Raw genomic sequence first — 23104 nt, forward strand, 5'->3', positions numbered from 1 at the left:
TATTTTGTTCTAGAAGTAGTTCTCCTTGACTGCATGTATTAAAACTTTCCATATGGAAAGATACTGGAAAATCTAATCTATTTCCATAGAGTCCAACTTAAAGGGGGGAAAATTACAAATAAAAATAGGTTAAAAAAAATGTTCTCAAAGCCTGAGTTCTCTCTGTTCATCAGATAGTGGATACTGTTTGAAATTTTCATTAACACTGAATTTAGAAGGAGAGAAAGAGAGGAAAGTAAAGAATAAAAGTAAAAAGGTAAGATAAAAAAGGCAAAAAAGAAAGAGTAAAGGAGGAGGAGAAAAAAAATGAGATGTTCATTAAAGGCAATACTCGAATGTTATTTCTGAGGGAAGAGAAATGTTCAAGATACTCCTTAACTTGATAGACTTCTGTTCTGAAGATCTAAGGTTCCAGAATGCAGTATTTATATAACTATCTATAAAATACTTTCTAAATTTTCAGACTTTATAAAAATAATCTGCAACCACAGACTTCCAATTTTACTTTTCAGCACAATTTGTAAGAGAAACAACTGAAGGTGTTGGGTTACTGTGTTTCAGGTTTTTGTATTGCTTTGTTTATTTGAAGTTGTAAATAAACAAAAACGTATTTAGATTAAGAATGTACATTTCAGCTTTTCAGCTAGGAGCTGATATTAATGGCCCTGCTAGTGAAATTGATGATAGCTCTATAGCTTGTGGTGCACCATACAAGCAGATTTGTCAAGTGTTTTCCACTATGAGAAACATTTATCTCACTTGTTCCACCTCTTCATTGGGTCTTTTCTCCAATGGAAGACCAATTGAAAGAGGTTATGATCTGGAAGTCATCTGACCAATGCATTGTTGGGGATCTGTCTCACAGGTACTCTGTTACATATGATAGGGTCTGGGACCTCCCTCACATGTTATGATAGTAAAGAACTTGGCTCCATAGTGAGCAGACAGTCCATGTTAACCATATAGGGTTGAGGGGAAAATTTGAAGATGACGCAGGAACTTCCTACAGCTGTGGTCCAGGACCTTCATCAGCAAGACTTAACCACATACTTAACAGGTGAATGGTGCTTTGCCAAAGTGCTGAGGATACAGAAAGATACATAAACTATTTGTATAAGATTCATGGTTACTAAAGGACATTTTCATGCTTACATCATTAAATCTTCATGAATTTTGGGGGGTGGGTATTCAAGGACTATTAGCCTGATTTTACAGATGAGGAAGCTGGGACTCAGAGAAGTTATCCATACCTAGTAAGTGACAGAGCCAGGGTTTATAATCAGTCTTCTGACTTCTGTGTCAGATGTCTTTATGATTTGATTGAGAAACATGTGTATGTGTGTGCTCCTGCACACTGACCTATGTTAAGTGTCATATGAGTATAACCAACACCAGTGTATGGAGGCCAGAGAGAACAGTAAAACCTAGGAAAGATTCATGATGTGGTCTGGATGTGAAAGAGCAGTGAGTAAGACTTGGAGGAGGGACTCTGAAAGGGGAGAAGGAGGGAGAGTGGTATGGGCAGTGGTTCAGTGGTAAGACCACATGGTTTGTTTAGGAAACAATGAATAGATGAGTCTGGCTGGAAGCAGTTTAGAAGCAGTTTATGTAATATTTTGAAGGCCAGGGTATGGAATTATCATTTTAGCTCATTGGCAATGATCTATTGAAGGTTTTTGAAAAGCAGGGGTGATTTGGAACAAACATAGAAATATTTCTATTTAAAGGTCACAGGAGATAGATGGTTTCCTTGAACACTTTTCACGTAGGGATATATATGAATTAATTAGTAACTCAATGGCAAATACCTTTGTCAGAGGGAATGTAATGAAAGCTTAGAAGATTCAGACAAATAAGGCTCTCCATTCATATAGTGGGTTGGCAGGCTGTTTGCCCACTTACTCTGTTCGGAAAGCATGTATGGAGATCTTTTGATTCATAGGTTCTGTCTTGTCAGCTGGTCCTGTAGGAAGTCTAGGCAAACAGAAAATTTCAAAAAGTAATTAAAGGTCCATTAGGAGATTTGGGTATTTCTGACTCCCTCTGCCCTCCCCTCTGTTTCCTCTTCTCTCTTCACCTCCACTCTGAACTATCTGGATTCAGCTGTTTGCACTCTGTTTCTTTTGGCTGTGGAGACCGTCAGAAAGTGCTTGTTTCACTTTTTTCAGCATCATATATTTTATGAGGTTAATTGATAGAAGAAATATGCCCAAGTGATGTCATGTCTGAAGAGTAAGTGAGGAAACCTAAAACCCCAAATCTTGGTAAAGTTATATTAAGCCCAGACCTTGGAACCATAAAAGACTAGTAAAATTAGGTCAAATCGTGTGACATACCCAGTTGGCATTGCAGCCCTATTGGGTTGAAACCTTACCTTAGCTTCCAAGGAAGTTCTAATTACTGTTCTTTATTTATAGGTAGATATTAGTTTGGTATCTGAATAGTTAGACTGTGTGAAAATACTTTTTGTGAGAGAATATACCCTTTCTTTTTCCTGTTGCCATTAGGACTTCGATATTACAGACTTCACACATGTTGGCAAGAAAGGTCTACAGACTTTCGAAAAACATTTTTTTGCCAGACTCTGGGAAAGTCTGGTTTAGGTCAGTTCAGGAAACACTCATTCAAGGTTCCACAGTAATATATTGTCTGTGGATAATACAAGGTCACAGGGAGGGACAGACATGTACACCAACCCACATACAAGAATATGTCTCCATGTCTAGAAGTAAGTATATGTTAAAACAGTAAATTCTGATCCGACTTACTTCAAGGTATCACTGGGTGAGCAGCAGCTTGTCTTGACTGAGTACTTGGTGCTTTGCAGATAGATCTCTGAACATATCTAGCATTGATCACATCCAGCTTTTGTTCAGAAGTAGTGTTCTTTCCCCTGTACTTCCAGAATTATCAGACATGCTGTGTGTCCTTCATTCTTAAGCTTATCACCTCTTTTTTTTTTAACATACCACTTTTATTATTTTTTTTTATTTTGTTAAGAACACTTAACATGAGACCTTATCCCCTTAACATTTTTAAGTGTACAATGCAGTATTGTTAACTATGGGCACAATGTATAGTAGCTCTCTAGAACTTATTTATCTTGTGTAACTGAAACTTCATTGTCATTGATTAACAATTCCCAGTACACCCCTCCACCCAACCCCGGGCAGCCACCATTCTGTTCTCTGCTTCTAAGAGCATGACTGTCTTAGATACTTCATTTAAATAGGCTCATACAGCGTCTCTTTCCTAATGGGACTGGCTTATTTCACTTAGCAGGATATCCTTAAGGTTCATCCATATTGTTGCCCATTGCAGGATTTCCCTTTTTTTTTTTTTTAAAGACTAAATAATATTCCATTGTATGTGCTTACATCTTAAATTTCTTCTTTACCTTTTATTTTGATATAGTTTAAAAAAATGTAATAATAGTACAGTGATCTGTCTTATGCTCTTTATACGGATTCAAGAATTAACATTTGTCCATTTATTCCTTGCACACTTGTTTTGTAAACATACACATCTTTAACCATTTGAAAGCATGTTACAGAATTGTGCCCTTTTACACCTAAATATTTTAGTGTAGATTTCCTAAGACAAGGATTCTCTTACATAACCATGGTACAATTCTCAAAATAAGAATGTTTTAATATGGACACTGTTTCTTAGTCCAATCTGTTAGTTTCATCTATTACCCTACTGTCTTTCATAACTTTTTTTTTTTCCCCAAACCCTGTCCAGGATCCAATGTAAGGATCATTTATTGTGCTTAGTAGTTGTGTCTGTGTAGTGTCCTTGAACTTGGAACAGTTCCTCATCCTTTCTGTGTCACGGCTTAATATTGTGTGTGTGTGTGTGTGTGAGAGAGAGAAAGAGAGAAATAATTTTTTATTGAGATAAAATTTTAAAATGTGTAAGTTTCAAATGTACAACACTATTTGAAAAATTTGTATATTGCAATATGGTTGCCACAGTAGCATTTGCTAACACCTCTATCATGTCACATAATTCCTATTTCTTTTCTTCATGTATTCATCTGTTGATGGACATTTAGATTGTTTTTACATCTTGGCTATTCTAAATAATGCTGCAATGAATACAGGTGTGCAGATATCTCTTGCAGATTTTGATTTCCATTCTCTTGGATAAATACCCAGAAGTGAGGTTGCTGGATCTTATGGTAGTTCTATTTTTAACTTTTTGAGAACTCCATACTGTTCTTCTTGGTGTCTGTATAATTTATATTCCCACAAACAGTGAGTAAGGACTTTAATTTCTCCACATCACTGCCAGCACATGTTATCTCTTGGTTTTTTTTTTGTTTTTGTTTTTGTTTTTGTTTTTGTTTTGTTTTGTTTTTTGATAGTAGCTATCCTGACAGAGGTTAGCTGAGATCTCATTGTAGTTTTGATTTGTATTTTCCTGATGACTGGTGATGTTGAGGATCTTTTTAGATACTGTCAGTCATGTGTATGTCTTCTTTGGAGAAATGTCTATTCAAGTCCTTTGCCCATTCTTTAATCGGGTTATTGGTTTTTTGGGTTTTTTTGTTTTTGTTTATTGCTATTGAGTAGTGGAGTTCTTTGTATGTTTTAGGCATTAATGGTTTGTAACTATTTTCTTCCATTTTGTAGGTTACCTTTTAACTCTGTTTCCTTTCTGTGCAGAAGGTTTTTAGTTTGATGTAGTCCAACTTGTTTGTTAGATTCTTAAACATGAGACACTAGTTCACACTTAATACAGCTTCCTTTTTAAACTCTTACAATGAGTTGTCGTTTAAGGGTGGCAAAACATGACTCCAACCAGAGGTCTAAGAAGCATTAACATGTAATTCAGGCTACTAACATGTGTCTGGCAAGAAAAATTCCTGTGTGTCTAACTTGTAGCCACGCAGATTCCAAGATCCTTACTTTGCTAGGTTTTCTTTTCTGGCCTTGTCATTCTTTTTTTGGAGTCAAAAATTCAGGTTTTACTTGCCTGGTCATTTCTTAACAGTATCAGTCAATGGATTGGAGCTCACTCATCAGTCATTCTGAAGAGCTTTTGAAGTAAATACTTTCTTGGGGTACCTGCATGGCTCAGTTGGTGGGGCTGGACCTCAAGACCTTGAGATCAAGAGTCACGTGCCCCACAGAGGCTTGCCTGGGTGGTTCAGTAGGTTAAGTGTCCAACTCTTGGTTTTGGCTCAGGTCATGATCTCGTGGTTCACAAATTTGAGCCTCACACGGGGCTCTGTGTTGACCATGTGGAGCCTGCTTGGGATTCTGTCTTTTTGCCCCTACCCTACTTGTGCATGCACACTGTCTCTCAAATACAAACTTAAAAAAAAAAATCTGTTTCTTAAAAATAAATAGAATGAACCAAATACCCTCTTTCCCCATGGGACCTGTTGTCACTGCTCTGCAGGTTGACATGCTCACCACCTGCCTCTCAGCACATTCATTGCTACGCATGAAGTAGGTGGTTCAGATGGCAGTTGTCACCGTAGTATTAAACAGGAAATGTTTTGTATAGGTTTCTTAAAACATATCTAGAAATTGCTTGGTTTTTTAATGCTTATTACTCATACTGGCTTTGACTTGTACCTTCTTATTTTGTATACATATATATAACTACTGGTGCATATAATTAATATAAATGGTTAGAGTCAGTTCTCTTGGGTTTTGGTCTTAAGTTGGTTTTGTAATCTGTTTCTGTCCATATTCACAGAATTTAGTGAATTCCAGTTGGCAGTTTTTCCAAGACAGTGTGTCTTCTTCAAATGCTAGGGTAACATTTAGGTTTGAGTTCAGTGCTTGACAAATAGCAGACAGTTCTCAAAGCTGATGAAAAGGGTCTGAGAAATTTGGTGGTGTTAGTTTGCTACAAGGTTTTGGTCAAAATGACTTCTCAGAAGACAGGATTTCCTTAAAATTCTTGAGACCTCGAAAAAAAATGTCTAAATATTCATCTCCCATTTTCTTTGTTCTATAAATGGTAGGAACTCCAAAAATTGGACGGGAAGCTGTTTTCTGCCTCTGGGAAATCATCTTTTGTATCCAGGCATCCAGAGCCCCAGAGCACTGCTTGCCTGAAGTGGGGAAGAAAGGTTCTCAGGACAGCCTACATTTAGGTACTGCACTCCAGTGGTGCAGGCATTGGTTCACAGTACCTCCATTAAATAGTTTATTCCCTTGTTTTTTCCTCTGGAATCTGAAGGAGTTCTCTCCAACCCTTACGTCTCCGGGAAGCTGTCCAGAGTCACCAGAGAGACCTGATTGTTTTAGGACCTCATTAGACCTGCTCCCATTAACTTGAAGGAATAGTGACACATAGTCAGAATGACTTCATTGGGCAGAAAATGATCTCTAAATGTCTGATATGGATGTCAGTGAAAATGAGGGAGTCAGGACTCTTTCAATGCAGTCATCCATAAAAACAATGAGGAAACTGCCTAAATATGCCAGAAACCATTTTTTTTCCCCCAGAATTCCAGGAATTAGCTAGTCCTGCAGCAATCTGGGGAGCATGTATTTAGGAAAAATGACTCAATCTTGGTAGGAACAGCTGGCTTTGTGGCATTTCACTTACCCTGACCAAGCCCCCCGGCCCCCTCACCAGTTCCACAGTAGCCTTGAAAACCAGGAGCTCCATAATCACAGGGAAAACCATCAGCCTGGCAGCCAGCAGGGGGGAAGAATGGAAATGAACTTCCTTCCAAGCCTCTTCCTCCTTGTCCTAGATTAAGCTCTGATGTATTTACTGTGAGATTTGAGAACTAGGGAAGATGCCGATTTTAAGCCTCTGTTAAGGGAACTTATACCATTCGTTCTTGACAGAATTTGGGATCATTAGAGACAGGAGTAAGGCTCATAGGAGGAAACCAGGAGAAAACTAGTGGTGCCTCTCACTGGGGCCTTTTAAATATAACCACAGTGAACCAGAGGGATAGTCTTCAGTTGGCTCTGTTGAGTCTGTTTTATATGAAGTTTCGTAATAACTTGAGGAAGGAAATATTGTAGTAATTGGTTTCACTGTGTAGAATTCTATAATGGTACATGTACCAAGTCTATTAGATTACCACAGAAACACCTACATCTCCTGCTGACTCACCCATTTAATCCTTGTAAAGCTCAGGTCTTTGTGGAAAGTTTTTTCAAAGAGCTAAACTAAGATGTGATCAGTGCTTGTGTAAGGTGAACATGGCTTAGCCCGAAGGCCCGCGGCATGAACCGGATGCAGGCTCCCTTATCTGCTGTTCTTTCAACTGTGGTATATGGAATCTTATTGACGTGTGTCAACGTGATTATGCACCAGCACCTGTGCATACAATGTTTGGTTGTGGTGACTAGTTTCAAGCTGCCTGAGTTTTTAATTGGTAACTGATTATTGCTGGGATTTTCCAACTCAGCCTAAGGGAATCGGTGTAACTCATACATTTGGTGGAGTTTTGCATGGCACTAATCAGTTCCCTTCATCCTTTTTCTGTGGAAACTGTTAATCATTGCATTCAGCCTTATTGGCATCCAGGTGGACATTTGGCACCAGGGAACAAGATTTTTTTCAAAGCCCAGTTTTTCTGATGATACTTTTTTTTTATTAAAAAAATTTTTTTATGTTTATTTTTGAGAGAGAAAGACAGAGGATGAGTGGGGAAGGGGCAGAGAGAGAGGGAGACATAGAATCCAAAGCAGGCTCCAGGCTCCAAGCTGTCAGCACGTAGCTCAAACCCAGGGACCATGAGGTCATGACGTGAGCTGAAGTCGGGCGCTTAACCAACTGAGCCACCCAGGCACCCCTGATGATACTTCTTTTGTTACATGTGTTGTGGCAGAATTTGGGCTTCTCACAGAAATGTTACACTTTGCTTTTTGAGGGTAGAGCAGGACCAGCTCTCCACCTAAGAGACCTTTTGGGAAACATTCTGTAGGGTGATTGAAGTGGAAGAGGCATTATGATCACATCCTTAGTTAGCCCTCTGTGTTTATGGGGATCTAAACCTAGACCATCCATAAGTACTTGCTTTTGTGCAGCTTCCCCCTCCCCCCTTCTTTATATGGAAAGTAACACTCAGCCTTAAAATATGAACAAAAATAATGAATCCAAGGATCACAAGGTGGGTATGTTTTACATCTGCACTGTTAATAGTTCTTGTTCAGTTGGGTTCACTGTCATGTCACCTTTATGAGGCTTTCCCTACAATTTGTCCATTCCTTTTAGATTTACTTCTTGAATTAGAGCCCTGTTGAAAAAAACCTCTGATCTGCCTAAAGACTGTTACCAGGAATAGGTCTGTATTAACTCAGTCAAATTGGGCTTGATTGAGAAAAGGTTGACTCTGTGGGGATTTTAAGTATGATACTTTGCAGAAAAAAATGTTCTCCTTTATGATGGGACTGTCATCACTCTATCATCTTGGGCTGCGCAGGTGTGTATACTGCTGAATCTGTTTTGTGCATTGTGATGTGCATGTGACAGAATGGTGGGCTGGGGGTGGAGTGTGGACCCAGCACACTTCATACAGGGGCTGACAATATACTCATCTGTTGCATCCTAAACTAAGTGATGAGCCCTCAAAGGCAAAAGCAGCATCTTTCATTGTCTTTCATTTTTCCTTAACACTTAGTAGAGTTTAGCATAAACAGGAGATGCTTAATAAAACCAGCTTTGGAGCTCAAACAAAAGATTTGGTTTGGTTTCCTGTGGCTGGTGGAGAACATCAGAGGCCGGTACTCTTATTTTATTTGTAAGTTTTTGTTTAAATTTCAGTTAGTTAACATACAGTGCAATGTTAGTTTTAGGTGTACAATATCATGATTCACCATTTCTATACAATACCCAGTGCTCATCACAACAAATGTACTACTTTATCAAGGCCAGTACTTTTATAAATTTTAAAAACAAATTTTTTAATGTTTATGTTTGAGAGAGAGAGAGAGGGAGAGAGAGAGCGTGCACCAGAGTGTGAGCGGGGGAGAGGCAGTGGGAGACATAGAAATCAGGAGCAGGCTCTAGGCTTGGAGTTGTTAGCACAGAGCCCGATGCGAGGCCCGAACCCGTGAACCATGAGATCATGACCCGAACCAAAGTTGGACACTCAACTGACTGAGCCATGCAGGCACCCCAGTACTTTTATAAATGGAAAAAAAAATGTTTAATGTTTATTTTTGAGAGAGAGAGACACAGACAGAGTGTGAGTGGGGGAGAGGCAGAAGGAGACACAGAACTGGAAACAGGCCCCCGGCTCTAAGTTGTCAGCACAGAGTCCGATGTGGGCCTGAACCCACAAACCGTGAGATCATGACCTGAGCCAAAGTCAGACACTCAACCAACTGAGCCATCCAGACACCCCAGTACTTTCATAAATTTTTAAAAAGTGTTTGTTTTGAAAGAGAGAGAGAGAGAGAGAGAGAGACACTAAGTGGGGGAAGGGCAGAGAGAGAGAGGGACAGAATCTCAAGCAGGCTCTGCACTGTTAGCGCAGAGCCCAACATGGGGCTCAAACCCATAAACCATGAGATCATGACCTAAGCTGAAATCAAGAGTCAGATGCTTAACTGACTGAACCACCCAAGTACCCCAAGGCCAGTACTTTCAGATTGCTTACCTTGTCCCGGTGTCCTTGTTGTGGTTAAGTGGATCCAAGAAATTGTTATTCTTAACTCTTTTGGTATTTTAGCATCAACCGGTTAAACAGATCTGTTAAAACCAGCTACACAGGGACAGTTTTTTTTGGGTATTCTATCAATATTGTACATTGGAGCTGAATTTCAGACTGTCCAAAAAGAAAAAAGTAACTCAGTTGATATTTAAGGCAAATGAACCAAATATCTACCTAAATAGGTAGTCAAATACCACAAAAAGTGCATGTTGGAGAGTAGATTAATGTACATGCGAACCCACGGCACAGCCCCTAACACCAAGCCTTAGAGATTCAATGTGATCCTAAATTATTTACGAATATTTTGTATTTACAGAGGTAAAGAGTTGTGACGTTTATTGGGGTGCATTTACTTAATGGGAGAAAATTCTTTCAGAATAACAATTCCAAAATAAATAGAGCAAGATTTCCTATTAAAACAAATCTTCACTTTTCTGATATGTGATAGAGGATAAAGATTTAAAAAGAAAACTGCTTACCAAGTGCGTGGACCCGTGTGTTCTGAAAAAGATGCCTAGATGCTGCTGTTGTTAGCAAACTGAACCTTAGTCCTGCCTGGAGAAATAATTACTGGGAGTGGGGTAGATGATGCCTGTATGGACCCAGTGCTGTCAGGATGACTGATACGAACGTTTGACAAAGAACTTGCCAGCACAGATGGCTGTAGGCAGTAGCTTTTTCATATGATAACCCGACAGATTGTCCATGAGTTGTAACTTGTAAAATGACACTGCCCTGCATCTCTGTGAGGACACTTAAAGTCTCGTCTCTTGATTTTTACTTGCTGTGTGGTTGTAGTTTCTTTGGGCTTGAGTTTTCTTAGCTGTATCAGGGAAGATTGGAATAAATGATAGCACGGATCTCTCTCAGCTTTCAGTGCTGATTGTTTTGGTTAGTGGTTGTACCGGTGATTTTTAAAAAACACAGTGATGCAGTGATTTTAAACACAACAGGTTCAAATGTTGCCTTTAATTCTTTAGTTTTCTATAAACCCAAAATGGGAGAAAAATATATTGTAGATCAAGTGCCATACATTTTAGAAAAGAGCTAATCTCTATTTTTTAAACACAGAATATCAACAAATCAGATACACGTTTTTACTTATTGACATATTTTTAAGCTCCTTAAGTATTGATAAGTATTTATGTACTTTTTACATTAAATACGTTTTAAATATTGATCCAGAATGTGTATTTGAGATTACCTACCTACTACAATGAATAGAAGCCTTTTGTGTTAACTTTGTAATTAGGATATTATAATTAATCTGTTTTTGCTAGTTTCTACCAATACAAGTAATGACAAAGACATATTCAGTCGTTAGAGTTCTATTACAATCCTGAAGCTGAAGAACTGGATCAATAAGTAAAAGGAAGGAACTTGCTATGTTGCTTTACATCTCTTAGGAAACACCATTATAGGTGTATGTTTGGTCTACTTGGCAGAACCATTAAAATGTATATGGGAGTGATACAGAAACACACACTGACCTGTCCATCATCCTTAAAGAGTCCCTTGCTTTGGTCAGTGAATCTCCTGCAGTCGTGGCTGCACGTAAATATAATTTAGTAACGGATGTTTGATTCCCTTGAAAGTCACCTTTTTTCTTTTTCCAACTTAATCACAGATAACTTCATTGTGCTCTGGTAGCCACTGCATTCAATTAAAAATGCCAACCGTCTCTCTCATCAGCTATGATATACTTGACAGGTGATGCCAATAAAGAAATGCAAAACAGGTTAAAATAAATTCAGAAAGAGGAGGGGAAAGAATTTCTGAAAGAGACCAGGAAGACCACAGACATTTGGGTCAGGTTGGCTGCATGTTATTTAAAGAGACACCAATGTCTGTCAGACCTCCATAAAGTGTGTTAGCAGACATGCTCAGGCTGGGGCTATGGTGAAGGGACACATTTTGCAAGTGTATTTTAGAGGTTGAAAGTGTCCTTACTATCACGCGAGTCTGAATTTGTTTCCTTAGCTTTGTTTTTGCATTCAGAAGTGAATTGTTAGGCCAACTTCCATGCTGCATTTTTATTTCTAAGTGTGAATAAAGCAGGAAAGCCCTTGAGTAAAGCATTCTTCTTAAGACTTCCATCAGCAAACTATTTTATCCATTCAGGTATACGGAGGCAAGTTGACGTATTGAAGTGCTTTTCACCAATTTATTTGGCTCATTAGTAGGCTTATGTGAAAAAAAAATCGTCCTCTGTTTGATAGTTTTTGAATAGAAAGTGACTTAAAAGGGCTGATCAGCTGGATAGCTTCAGACAGACCTGCCGGTTCAGTGTTCAACTCATAGCCTGCACCTGTGGGACTTTTGAAAGCAGTTAACGTTAATCATAACTTCCTTTAAATTTTTTAATTAGTTCAGGAAGAAGGAAGGCCTCCGGCTGATGTTTTATAGATCATTTCTGTCATTGACTCTATGGGAGAGTAGTTGACAATTTTTGAAATTGGCTTTTATGTTGGTCTTGGAGTTGCAGAGAAAGCTGTATTTGGGGGCACTGACTAAAAGCTCACATTGACGCTCTTGGCGTTGTTAACTTGTCCGCTAGCACTGTGTTTACCTTGCCGCTTCTTTACTACCTGCAGCCTCTGCTGAATCTCTAGACAGAGGAACTGAGGCTTAGCAATGTAGGATCTCTAGAGTGAGTTTTAACATTGAAACCTCTTCACCGTGCGACATGCCAACACATTTCCATGTAAGCTTCAGCTTCCATACCGGGCTTTGGGTGAGGGATCAGGCTGTCGAGGCATTTGTATACTGTTAAGGTCTTGGGTACAGTTAAAGTCTAACATCACAAGCTGATATCAAAGCTGGTAATGTGTGACCTTGCCTAGCCTTAAACTCCTCTAACAGGGACTCCTGAGAGCAGCAATGGGAAGGTGCAGTTAAACTGGGGGCACATGACTGGCAGTCTAGGTATAAGCTAAGGCTTCACCCCTTCGCTTGTTTGCAAATGCAGTCTGCATGCATGCTGTTTGAGATCACCTCTGCGAATCTAGCTTGGCTTCCTGATTGGGAGCCTGGGGTTGTTGGCGGATCTCCTGTGCAATCTGATGTGCTATATGCTGTGAGTGAAGTTGAGTTTCATTGTCCATGGTATCTGGCTTGATGCGATGGTGACCAGTACACAGAATCGTGTAGGCTTTGCAGTGCCCGGAAATAGCTTTGTGGTGATGGATTTGTGGTGGTGGTTTCAGCCTGTAATCCTCACTTAGGTGCAGATAAAGATAGAGAACGCTTTCCATTTTTTAAGTGGCTGTGTCTGTGCTAAGAAGGTAACCTGTAGTTTCATGGAAGTTTCCCTTTTTATTTGTAGATATAATACTTTGCCAAGCAGAAGAACCCTGAAAAATTCAAGATTAGTGAGTAAGAAAGACGACGTGCATGTCTGTATCATGTGTTTACGTGCCATCATGAATTACCAGGTATGTTTGTGTTCTGATTCTTTAAAAAATCTGAAAAATCTGTCAGATTCAGATCTTGTCCTCTTTGGTTTCTTTGTATTTCTCTTTGAAATAAATGTCAGGATTTAATGCAATTCAACTGAAAAAGGGTCTGGTTCATTTTAATGCTCAAGATTTAACTCACTGCCTTTATATTTTAGTTAGCATTTATCCTTTATGATGTACTTGGAGGGAAGATGTTTTCCTCCTATGGTCATAAACTTGTTTAGATGAGTTGGTGAATGTTTGTGACCACTTATGACAGAATAAGCCACTGTTTGTGGGCAATAATGGACCAACTTTAGAATGTTAGGAGTGAGGGATGCCTGGGTGGCTCAGTCAGTTGAGCATCCAACTCTTGATTTCGGCTCAGGTCACGAAATCATGGTTTGTGGGTTTGAGCCCCACATAAGGCTCTGTGCTGACAGTGCGGAGCCTGCTTGGGGTTCTCTCTCCCTCTCCCTCTTCCCTTCCTCTGCTTGTGTGTGCATGTACTCTCTCTCTGTCTCTTTCTCTCCAAATAAATAAATAAACATAAAAAATTCAAAAAAAAAAACATTAGGAGTGAATAGACTCTTAACATTGGTCAGTGGTCCTCAAAGGGTTATATGGTAAAAAGGTGAGAAGTTGCAGTTACTGTCTGTTGGGCTTAGTGGTTCTTAATCTTTAGAAGAAGTGCCTGGAGGATTCTTGTTGAAAGGGCAGATCCTCCTCCAGGTGATGGTGATGCAGGTTATCCCCAACATAACAGGGAGAGAGACAGCTTAACGTGTGAATTGGATTAACTTTAACAACAAAGTGGAAGTTGGTGCCCGATAGGGTTTAAGTTAGGTAAGTGGAACCAGGAGTAAGAATCAGAGAAATGTAATTCCAATATAAAAATAGGATTTGATATCCATGGGTAGGGATGCTAAAGGTGGGTCTAAGCAGAAGTGGAAGGTAAACATGTAGGTAGAAGGTATTAGAATTCAAGCCCAACATAAGGGTGCTGAATTGAAGAGGGAGAACGTGCATTTTATTTTTTCTGTCAGTCAATATTTTTTGAGCATTGCCAGAGAGACCCACTTCTGGGCAGAGGGAATAAATGCCCCAGGGAACTTACTTTCTAATGAAAGGGGTGACAGGTGATAAATAAATTGGTAAAACATGCAGTGTTGGAAATAACAGTAATGAGGATGAGATGAAAGGAAAGCTCACACTTAGAGTTTCCTAAGAGGACCAGTGCTTTTAAGCCTGGTACTTAATTTAAAGCTTATAACAGTCCTATGACATTAGTAATACTACTATCCCCATTTTACTGATAAGGAAACTGAGACACAGAGAAATTAAGTTTTACTTAATTAGCCAGCAAGTGGTAGAATCAGATTTAAATCCAGGGAGACGAGCTCCAGAGCAATGTTACTAATACTGTGAAAAAACTAGTCAGGAAATAAGAATGGGAAGTGATGAAAGTGTGTGTTCAGTTTTAATGAGGCCAACTGGGAAAGTGTCCTGGAGAAGTAGCAATTTTTCACAGTAGCAGTTTGAAGAAGGAAAGAAGGTGAGAGATTTTAGGGAAAGAAGATTCTAGGTAGCAAAAAGGATGACTGCAAAGGCCATGGGGCAGGAATAAGCCTGATGTGCTCGAAGCCCAAGAAGGAGGCCAGGTTGGCTGCATCCGAATATCGAAGCCCAAGAAGGAGGCCAGATTGGCTGCATCAGAATAAGTAAGAAGGAGAATAGAGGTAGATGAAATCTGAAGTTAACATGGGGTCCTGACTGTGGAGGGCTTTATAAGCCAGTGAAAGGATACAGTCTTTACTGTGAGTGGAAAGCTATTGAACAGTTCTGAGGGAAAATGTGACATGATCTGATACTTGATTTTAGCATGACATTCTAGCTTCTGTGTTTAGGATTGACCTTGGGGGCCATAGGCGAAAGGAGGTAGACCATTTAGAAGGTTGCTGCATTAGTTTTAGGTGAGTGTTGATGGTGGTATGGGCCAGGATTATAGGAGCAAAGATGATGACAGGTGGCCGGATTCTGGTTTTCTTTTCATGGTAAAGGCAACTTGGATATGTGGTAAGGAGTGGAGGGTGGCCTTGAAGTGTTTGTCTTGGGCCCTTAGTAAGCTGGGGGAGGCTACAGGATTTGGGAGACTAGATTAAGAACAAAGTTTCAGGGATGTTACCTTTAAGATGTCTGTAGTCGGGGCACTTGGGTGGCTCAGTCAGTTAAGTGTCCAACTTTGGCTCAGGTCATGATCTTGTGGTTCTTGAGTTCAAGCCTCTTGTCAGGCTCTGTGCTGACAGCTCAGAGCCTGGATCCCACTTCAGATTCTGTGTCTCCCTCTCTCTCTGTTCCTCCCCAACTCATGCTCTGTCTCGCTATCTCTCAAAAGTAAATAAAGAATAATAATAATAAAAATGTCTGTAGTCATCCACATAGAGATCTTAAGTAAGTGGTTGGATATGTCAATCTGGAATTCAAGGCAGAAGTCTGAGCTGGAGTTAAAAATTTGGGATTTAATTGATGGTGTTTAAAGCCAGGGGAGTGCATGAGATCAACAGGGGTAGACAGAGAAGCAAAGAGATCCAAAATATGAACCCTGAGGCATTCTGTTTAAATGACAGAGACATGAGGAAAAACTAGAGAGACTGAGGAGTAGACAGGGAGGTAGGAGCCAAGTAGAGGAAGTTTGAAGGAGAAAAGAGTGCTCAGCTGTGACCAGTGCTGCTGCTGTGTCAAGATGAGCCCTGAGAATTGGCCATGGGCTTGGCAAAGTGTGGGTTATTGGCATTTCTGGGATGAACAGTTTCATTGGAGAGGTGGGGATGATATGCCTGATTAAAGTGATTGCAGGGTGCCTGGGTGCCTCAGTTGGTAAGTGTCCGACTTAGGTTTAGGTCATGATCTTGTGATTTGTGGGTTCCAACCCCACATCGAGCTCCACGCTGACAGTGTGGAGCTTGCTTGGGATTCTCTCTCCCTCCCTCTCTCTCTGCCTGCCTCTCTCTCTCTCTCTCTCTCTCTCTCTCTCTCTCTCTCTCTCTCAAAATAAATACATAAAAACTTAAGGTGATTGCAAGAGACGTCCGTAGGAGGAGACCATGAGTGCTTGGAGTTATGCTGTCCATGTTAGTAGAGAAACAAGGCAGCAGGTAGACACAGGTTGTAGGGTCAAGAGGGATTTTGCTGTTGTTACCGTTTAAGTTGAGTTTTTATGCTAAGGAATCAGGGAGAAATAATGATGAGGGCTGGGAGAATTGCTGGAGCCTAGGCTCTTCTTGGGAAGGGTATCAAAGACTTACCTGGAGGGAGTGGCCTTGGATTGGAGCCCAGGAGGGTTCCTCTTCAGGAAAAGGTGAGGGGGCAAGTGGTGGATCTGTGGGTGGATGGATATTGGGTTGGGAGCTTTTAGAAGATTTTTTTTTTTTCTGATGCCTTATATTTTCTCTGGGTAATGAGAAATAAAGTCACGAACTGAGAGTGAGCTTGGAGGAGAAGGAGTGATTCCTCAAATCAGCAGAACCAAGAGTGATTCTGGAGCCTGTTGTTCAACTTGTTACTTCCTTTAATTAACATGCCTCAGGATAAGACAGGTCTTCCTAGGCTTTGGTCCTGATGGCCATTGCCCAGAGAAGGGATGAGAAGCAGTGGTTGTTAATCCTGACTGCATAGAGAAGTCAGCTTCAAAAATGTTCAGATCCTTGAGATTCAAAGTATATTGCATTGGTGGTTCAGTGGTAAAATTCTCGCCTGCCAAAGTATATTGACCTGAGGTGTATCCTGGAAAATCAGTGTTATGTTTTTTTGCTTGTTTTGTTTTGTTTTGTTTTGTTTTGTTTTTTTACTCTTCCTCTTCCACATGATCTTGATAAGCAGCCAGATTGAGAATCACTGGACTGGAGCCTTTTCAGCATTTTAATAAAGGGAAACACATAGTTCAGTCATAAAGAATGAGAATATGGTCTCTTGATAATAGCATGATTCCTAAAATTTTTCATAGAGAAATACATTCAGGCACTGTTGTGCTAGAAATATAAATGCATTTGTGATGCTATAAATTACCTTAGGTAGAATTTTCAAGTTCTCCTTATTTTTTTTAAATCACTATGGACAGTCCCCCCTAAGCTGACTCTCTCTAATGCTCTATTTCACATTAATTTCAGTATGGTTTCAACATGGTCATGTCTCATCCACATGCTGTCAATGAGATCGCACTGAGCTTGAACAACAAGAATCCAAGGTAAGCTTACTTTGTAATTGTTCAAGTATAAATCTACCTAATGGAAGCAGAGGGCTGGTCAACATCTAGCCAGGTTAGAGTTTGGAAACTTTCAAATGTACCTCTTTGGATTAAGATTGCCAGTACACTCCTTGGGTGTGTAGAATTTTCTTCTCAGCGAAGTTACAGTTGTACATGTGGTGGAGTTGAGCACCTGGAGACATTACCCCTTCACTGTTCTCTTCAAGCTTCACTTCTTTCTAGGCCTGGTTTTTAGCATCCTTGCAAATTTCGCCAGATCTGGTAGAGAGCATGAGTTTGCCTGGTTGTTAGAACTAGGCCCAGGAGAGCCTCCATACAGACTTAGCTACACCACTTACTGCTGAAAGCTAACTGCAACCACTCTTCCTTGTCTACACTTTACTTGGCAGCCTTTACATACGTAGTTTTTATTACCAGACAAAAAAAGAAACACAAAACAAAAATAACTGTGCACGTGGATTGCTTTTTCTACTCCCTTGCCTCTAAAAGCCAGTGCCATATTATTCACATCCCATATTATCCCTAGAAGCCTGTTTTCATCAGTTTATTTTAGTTACTATAATGTGTTTTCCATTTTGGTGAGGGATTCCGCATTTCACTAAGGGAAGTCTTACTCCCTTCACCAGATACCTCTGCATGGACCATATATCGAAACACTGGTTAATGCCACCAAAAATTCTGATTTCAGATGAGATCCTTTCTGACATGGAATGAATTGCAAACTGTAAAGTCCTATTTAAATGTTGAATATTATTTCAAACTTCCCCTAATTAATAGTTTTTGCAAATTTACAATTGCTTCCTAAATTTATTAGGAAATCTGGGTTTTCTTGCTTCTTTGTCCCTGCCAACTATTACAGGGAAGCTGTTATTCATTTTTCTTAAAGTAATTGACATTGTGGATATCAGGCCGGTCTTTATTTAGTGGTTGGCAATAGCTTTTTTCCAGAAAAAAAAAAAAAAAATACAGAAGTGATCTTATGAAAAAAACAATGCTCTTCTTGATGTTGTATTTGACAACTTAGACTGTATTGCCAAGGGTTTCTTTCTAAAAATACTTCAGATGGCATTTTATTTTTTTTCTTTAGTCAGAGAAAATATTCTTGTATTAGCACCGCTGTAATCCAGCTCCTTTCAGATCTCCTCCATATAAAGAAGTGGTGACAAAAACTTGCATTGTCACAGGGGATCTTTATGGCGCCATCTGTCAATTAGCAGATTTGAAATAATAGGACATTAATTTCAGTAGATTTTGAATTTGGGAGGCAAATGTTACTTCTCTGACTCTAAAACCAGAGAAGGTATTTAACCAGTGGGTTGTTTTTCTGAATATTCTCAAGTTCCCAATTGTCTTTAGCTTATCAATAAAACTTTTTCAAACATATCATACTGAGTCACCCACTGATAGAAGTGAAAGACTAATCTTCCCAGAATTAATTTTCATTATTGAGTCATTTTAATTCGAATGTTGGGAGTGGGAAACATTCCTTCCAACTTTGGTACCTCAGATAAATCACATACATAGAAGTTAGTAAAAGTTTAAAAATGTACTTTAATATAAATATACCTTAGTAAAAGTTTAAGAAACATACATGAACAAATTATTTTATTATCATAGCCATTTTGGAAGGAAAGGAGAGTTGATTCATCATGTTACTTCACTGATTTTTTAATTTTTTATTTTTTTGCTTGTTTCTTCTTGTTTCGACAGAACAAAAGCCCTTGTCTTAGAACTGTTGGCAGCTGTTTGTCTTGTCAGAGGCGGGCATGAAATCATTTTATCAGCATTTGACAACTTTAAGGAGGTAGGATACTTTGGAGTTCGCTCACACAAACATATTTGGACATCTTTGAACAGAATGATTTACATTTTCTGTGTGTATGTTTTATTATGAGATATAATTGCATATATTAGTTTCAGGTGTACAATATTTGTATATGTTGTGAAATGATCACCACAATAGTGGTGATCACCATGGTTTACCTTTTTATTTATTTTGGGGCCTACGGGGTAGACTAGTTAATTTTCTAAGACGTCACTGAGGGAGAAGTAGTGAACTTAGTCTAAATATCTTAAATGAATGCATTAAACTTTCTTTGATGTCTCATTTCCAAGAAAAGTTAAAAACTATTTGCAGGATCTATTTCCATTTGGAGAACATGGAATTGCCAGTTTGCAAACATGTTTTGTTAAACGTCTGTGGTTTTCATTATGGTTGATACTTGAGCACCCACCGTGTACATTTTATGAACTCTTCAATCGTAGCTATTTTCCCCAAATCACATACATTATCATTGCCATGCTGAATGCCACCAGAAACCTTTCAAATAAATACACACACTGATTTTAGCAGTTTGTAATCTTAACCAGGTGATCCTTTGCTAGGCAAATGGTAAACCCTGGGACTTGCATGGTTGAAAATGGAAACTAAAAGGGCTACAGAAGAAACAGTTGCACACAGATAATATGATACCAAGGATTGTGGCCCACGATATTAAGACATCATGACTGAAATAATCACTGGGTGGTAGAGTGCAGGGTTACATGGCCCCAAAGAGTGCCTGTTGGCTCCCCTTGTATGTGCTTAACATCTGAGGCTACTTTGAGGTGGGATATTACAAAAATAAGTAAAGGCACTTGGAGCTCAGGCTTCAGTAAGACTGTCAGCCAAATTGTGGCTTATTCTGGCAGTCCCATTTGATTCCAGATGCTCCTGGATTAGAATCAGATTTAAGAGGGACTTCTAGACTCTTGCTCATCTTTTCCTGGGAGCCTCTGGAATAAAACCCTGCTAATATTTATTGAAGACCTACTCTATGGCAGGTGCTATGCCTAGGTGCACACATGTAATCACGTGGTTCTGTGAGAATATATGAGACAAGTATTAATGTCTACATGTTCTAGAAGACTAAACTGAAATTCCAAATACATTTTGTTTATCCATGGTCACATAGCTAGATGAGTGGCAGAGCCAGGACCGTGATTTGGTGCTCCTGATTCTGAACTTGTATTTTATTTTATTTTATTTTATTTTATTTTATTTTATTTTATTTTATTTTATTTTATTTTATTTTATTTTATTTTATTTTATTTTATTTATTATTTTATTTTATTAAAAAAATTTTTTTTAACGTTTATTTATTTTTGAGACAGAGAGAGACAGAGCATGAACAGGGGAGGGTCAGAGAGAGAGGGAGACACAGAATCTGTAACAGGCTCCAGGCTCTGAGCTGTCAGCACAGAGCCTGACGCGGGGCTCAAACTCACGGACCGCGAGATCATGACCTGAGCCAAAGTTGGACGCTTAACTGACTGAGCCACCCAGGCACCCCTGTTTTGACTTAGAATTTTAAAAGCTTTGACCAGAATCTGCCTCATTTCTGTAATTACTTATATAAGTGATGGTGTTTAAGATTGATTCTTCTTGGACAGGCATTTGCATGTTAGAGAAACAATGCCATGAGGGAAGAAAAGGGACAAGAGCCATGTTCTCTGTGTCCTCTTGGCATGCATTAACCTTAAGGAGGTGTCCATGTCAAAAGAGCATCAACCCATTTATCTGTTCAGTCTTAGGGTGAAAAGCATATTTGTATTGATCCTTTTTTGTTTGTTTTTAATGTAATGCCATTGTCAGCCCAGAGTCTTTTAAATTTCTTCCTTTTCTCTTTTCTCCTATTTTATGTGAGGGAATTTATTTTCTCATACATCACAGTTAATAGTGTATTCTTTAATCATTTTGGCAAAAATGTCAGTGGAATCTTCTGGGTTTAGGGAGATGTGGGAGGCAGCTGTTCCTGATCAGGAAAAGTTGTACTTAGGATTTCAGATGCTTGTGCAGATAGGGTTTGGGTGAGAGTAATCTGTATTGAGCTGATCATGGCAGAGAGAGAGAGTACCATAGCAGGTACTAGGTAGGATACTAGGGAGTAGGGCCAACAAAAAGTCTTTACCTTCAAGAAGATTGTTTTTAAAGCTTTTTTATCCCTTTTAGTAAGTTGGGATTCCATTCACTTCCTAAAGAAAAATGAAGGGATTTTCCCTGTTTTCACCAGGAGGACTGATGGAAAGTAGTCATGGGGTTCCACATCAGACATCAGTATCTTGTTTTGCAGATAAAGTAATGTGCAATAGAGAAGCCAGTCCCTTTGGGCTTTGATCATTGTTAAGGCACAGCCAAGCATACTGCTGCAATATGGTACCAGATTCTAAAGGGAAATTTAAAGACCATGTGTCTTAAGAATGTAGCAGGATGTTTTCCCTGTCTACTTCTTGAGCCAACAAATCCATTCTGTCTTATTTGACCACCACAAATTAATTCAAATGTAAATTAAAGGAAGGTATCTTTTAGCGTTTGATCGACTTTTATGTGTGATTCCTTAAATTTCTCACATTTCAATTGAAATTCACAATCTCAACACGTTTGTTTTTCTGTGTTTTTGCCAAGAGTTTCGCCACATGTCTGAAGTATGTACTTTAGGAAAAGAGGAGGTGCTTCCAATTTAATGATTGCTGATGGCAGGAAGAATATTAACCCAAGGCCTTGCTTTTCATGGGAGTGGAGGTCCCATGAGTAAGCACATATATCACCTCAATGTATTTGATGATAAGTGAATTCTTACTCCAAGCCTGGTTTATGACATCCCTGAAAATGTGAGTGTAAGGTGTACGTAAAGACTAAACCATTCAGTCAACCATGTACTCCTTGAATTCTTTTCTCTTAAAAAATTTTCCCCTAAATAAAAGGAATTAATACATCTGGTTTTGGTGTTGAAACATCTCCTCATGAAAATTTATGGTCCTGAATTGAAGACCAGGGTGAGAACAAGGAGTCATCTCTTTTTCACTTACTGGCTAATTTAGCCATGTGGAGGGATGTATTACCATCTTGTCTGAATCGATACTTTCTTAGTTGCATTGCAATGTATGTTTTTGAACAGTTGGCCTACCCGACAGGGAGAAAAAATAAAACGTTTCGAAGCAAAGGTTGTTCTGTTGGTATTCACATTAGTGCAAAGTCTTGTTTGCGTGAACCAGAAACTGACTCTAATGTACAGAAGAAAGGGTTGATTGGAAGGATGTTGAGAAAGGCACAGGGTTGACAAGGAGCCTAGAGAAACAGCCCTGGAAAATGGGCAAGCGTTTCTAAAATGTGGCTAGACTCAGGCTGTGTGCCCTTGAAGCCTAGCCACCATAAACACTTCTTGAGTTTCTCATCATGCTTTTTCTTCTCTCCCAAATACCATGGACCATAGCTAGTGATCCACTAGGCCATAAAAGTACACTTATGGGCAGGACATGAACTAGGCCCAACTTTAGAGTTATAAGCACTATTTAATCCAGTTTCCCTTAGGAACCTTGAAGTCTTCTACCTAGACCTTACTCTTTCCAACTTTTCTTAGTCTTCCTACTTTTTTGCATTCTATTCTTTGGTAAGTTTGACAAACTGCTTTTAAGAAAGTGTCGCCAAAAGTCTGGCAAAAATGCTCCCATTTGAAATTAGAGGGAAAGATGCTAAGGCCCACAGATTCTGTAATGGAATAGCCTGCTATGATACTAGTAATAAAACTCTTGGAGGGTTTTGAGCTACCAGCTCCCCCAGGCTGCTGGGAGGTGCACCTGGAATTCATCAGGATTCCAGAATGATTATAACTGTGTTCTCATCTGCTTCCAAAATGACAGCATTTGGCTTTAACAAATAAGCCTGAGGCCTGAGTTGGGTTATTAAAGGCCTAACTCCTTCCCACTTCTGCCCTTCTAGTA

At 39.3% G+C, this 23104-nt stretch overlaps 1 protein-coding gene across 12 annotated transcripts in view; it reads left to right on the plus strand.

Annotated features, from left to right (window-relative positions):
• FMNL2 (formin like 2) overlaps positions 1 to 23104 on the plus strand; it is a 311215-nt gene that overhangs the window by 230507 nt on the left and 57604 nt on the right. For all 12 annotated transcript variants that reach the window (XR_006296829.1, XM_043576720.1, XM_043576725.1 and 9 more), the window contains 3 exons: positions 12969 to 13077; positions 17247 to 17323; positions 19055 to 19148. Coding sequence is in view for 11 of the 12 variants with exons in the window: in XM_043576720.1 (XP_043432655.1) it covers positions 12969 to 13077; positions 17247 to 17323; positions 19055 to 19148 (280 nt within the window). In the remaining variant the exon portion in view is untranslated. The remainder of the gene's footprint in view (positions 1 to 12968; positions 13078 to 17246; positions 17324 to 19054; positions 19149 to 23104) is intronic.

The sequence above is a fragment of the Prionailurus bengalensis genome, chromosome C1 (assembly GCF_016509475.1).
Source record: "Prionailurus bengalensis isolate Pbe53 chromosome C1, Fcat_Pben_1.1_paternal_pri, whole genome shotgun sequence".
Classification (NCBI taxonomy): Eukaryota; Metazoa; Chordata; class Mammalia; order Carnivora; family Felidae; genus Prionailurus; species Prionailurus bengalensis.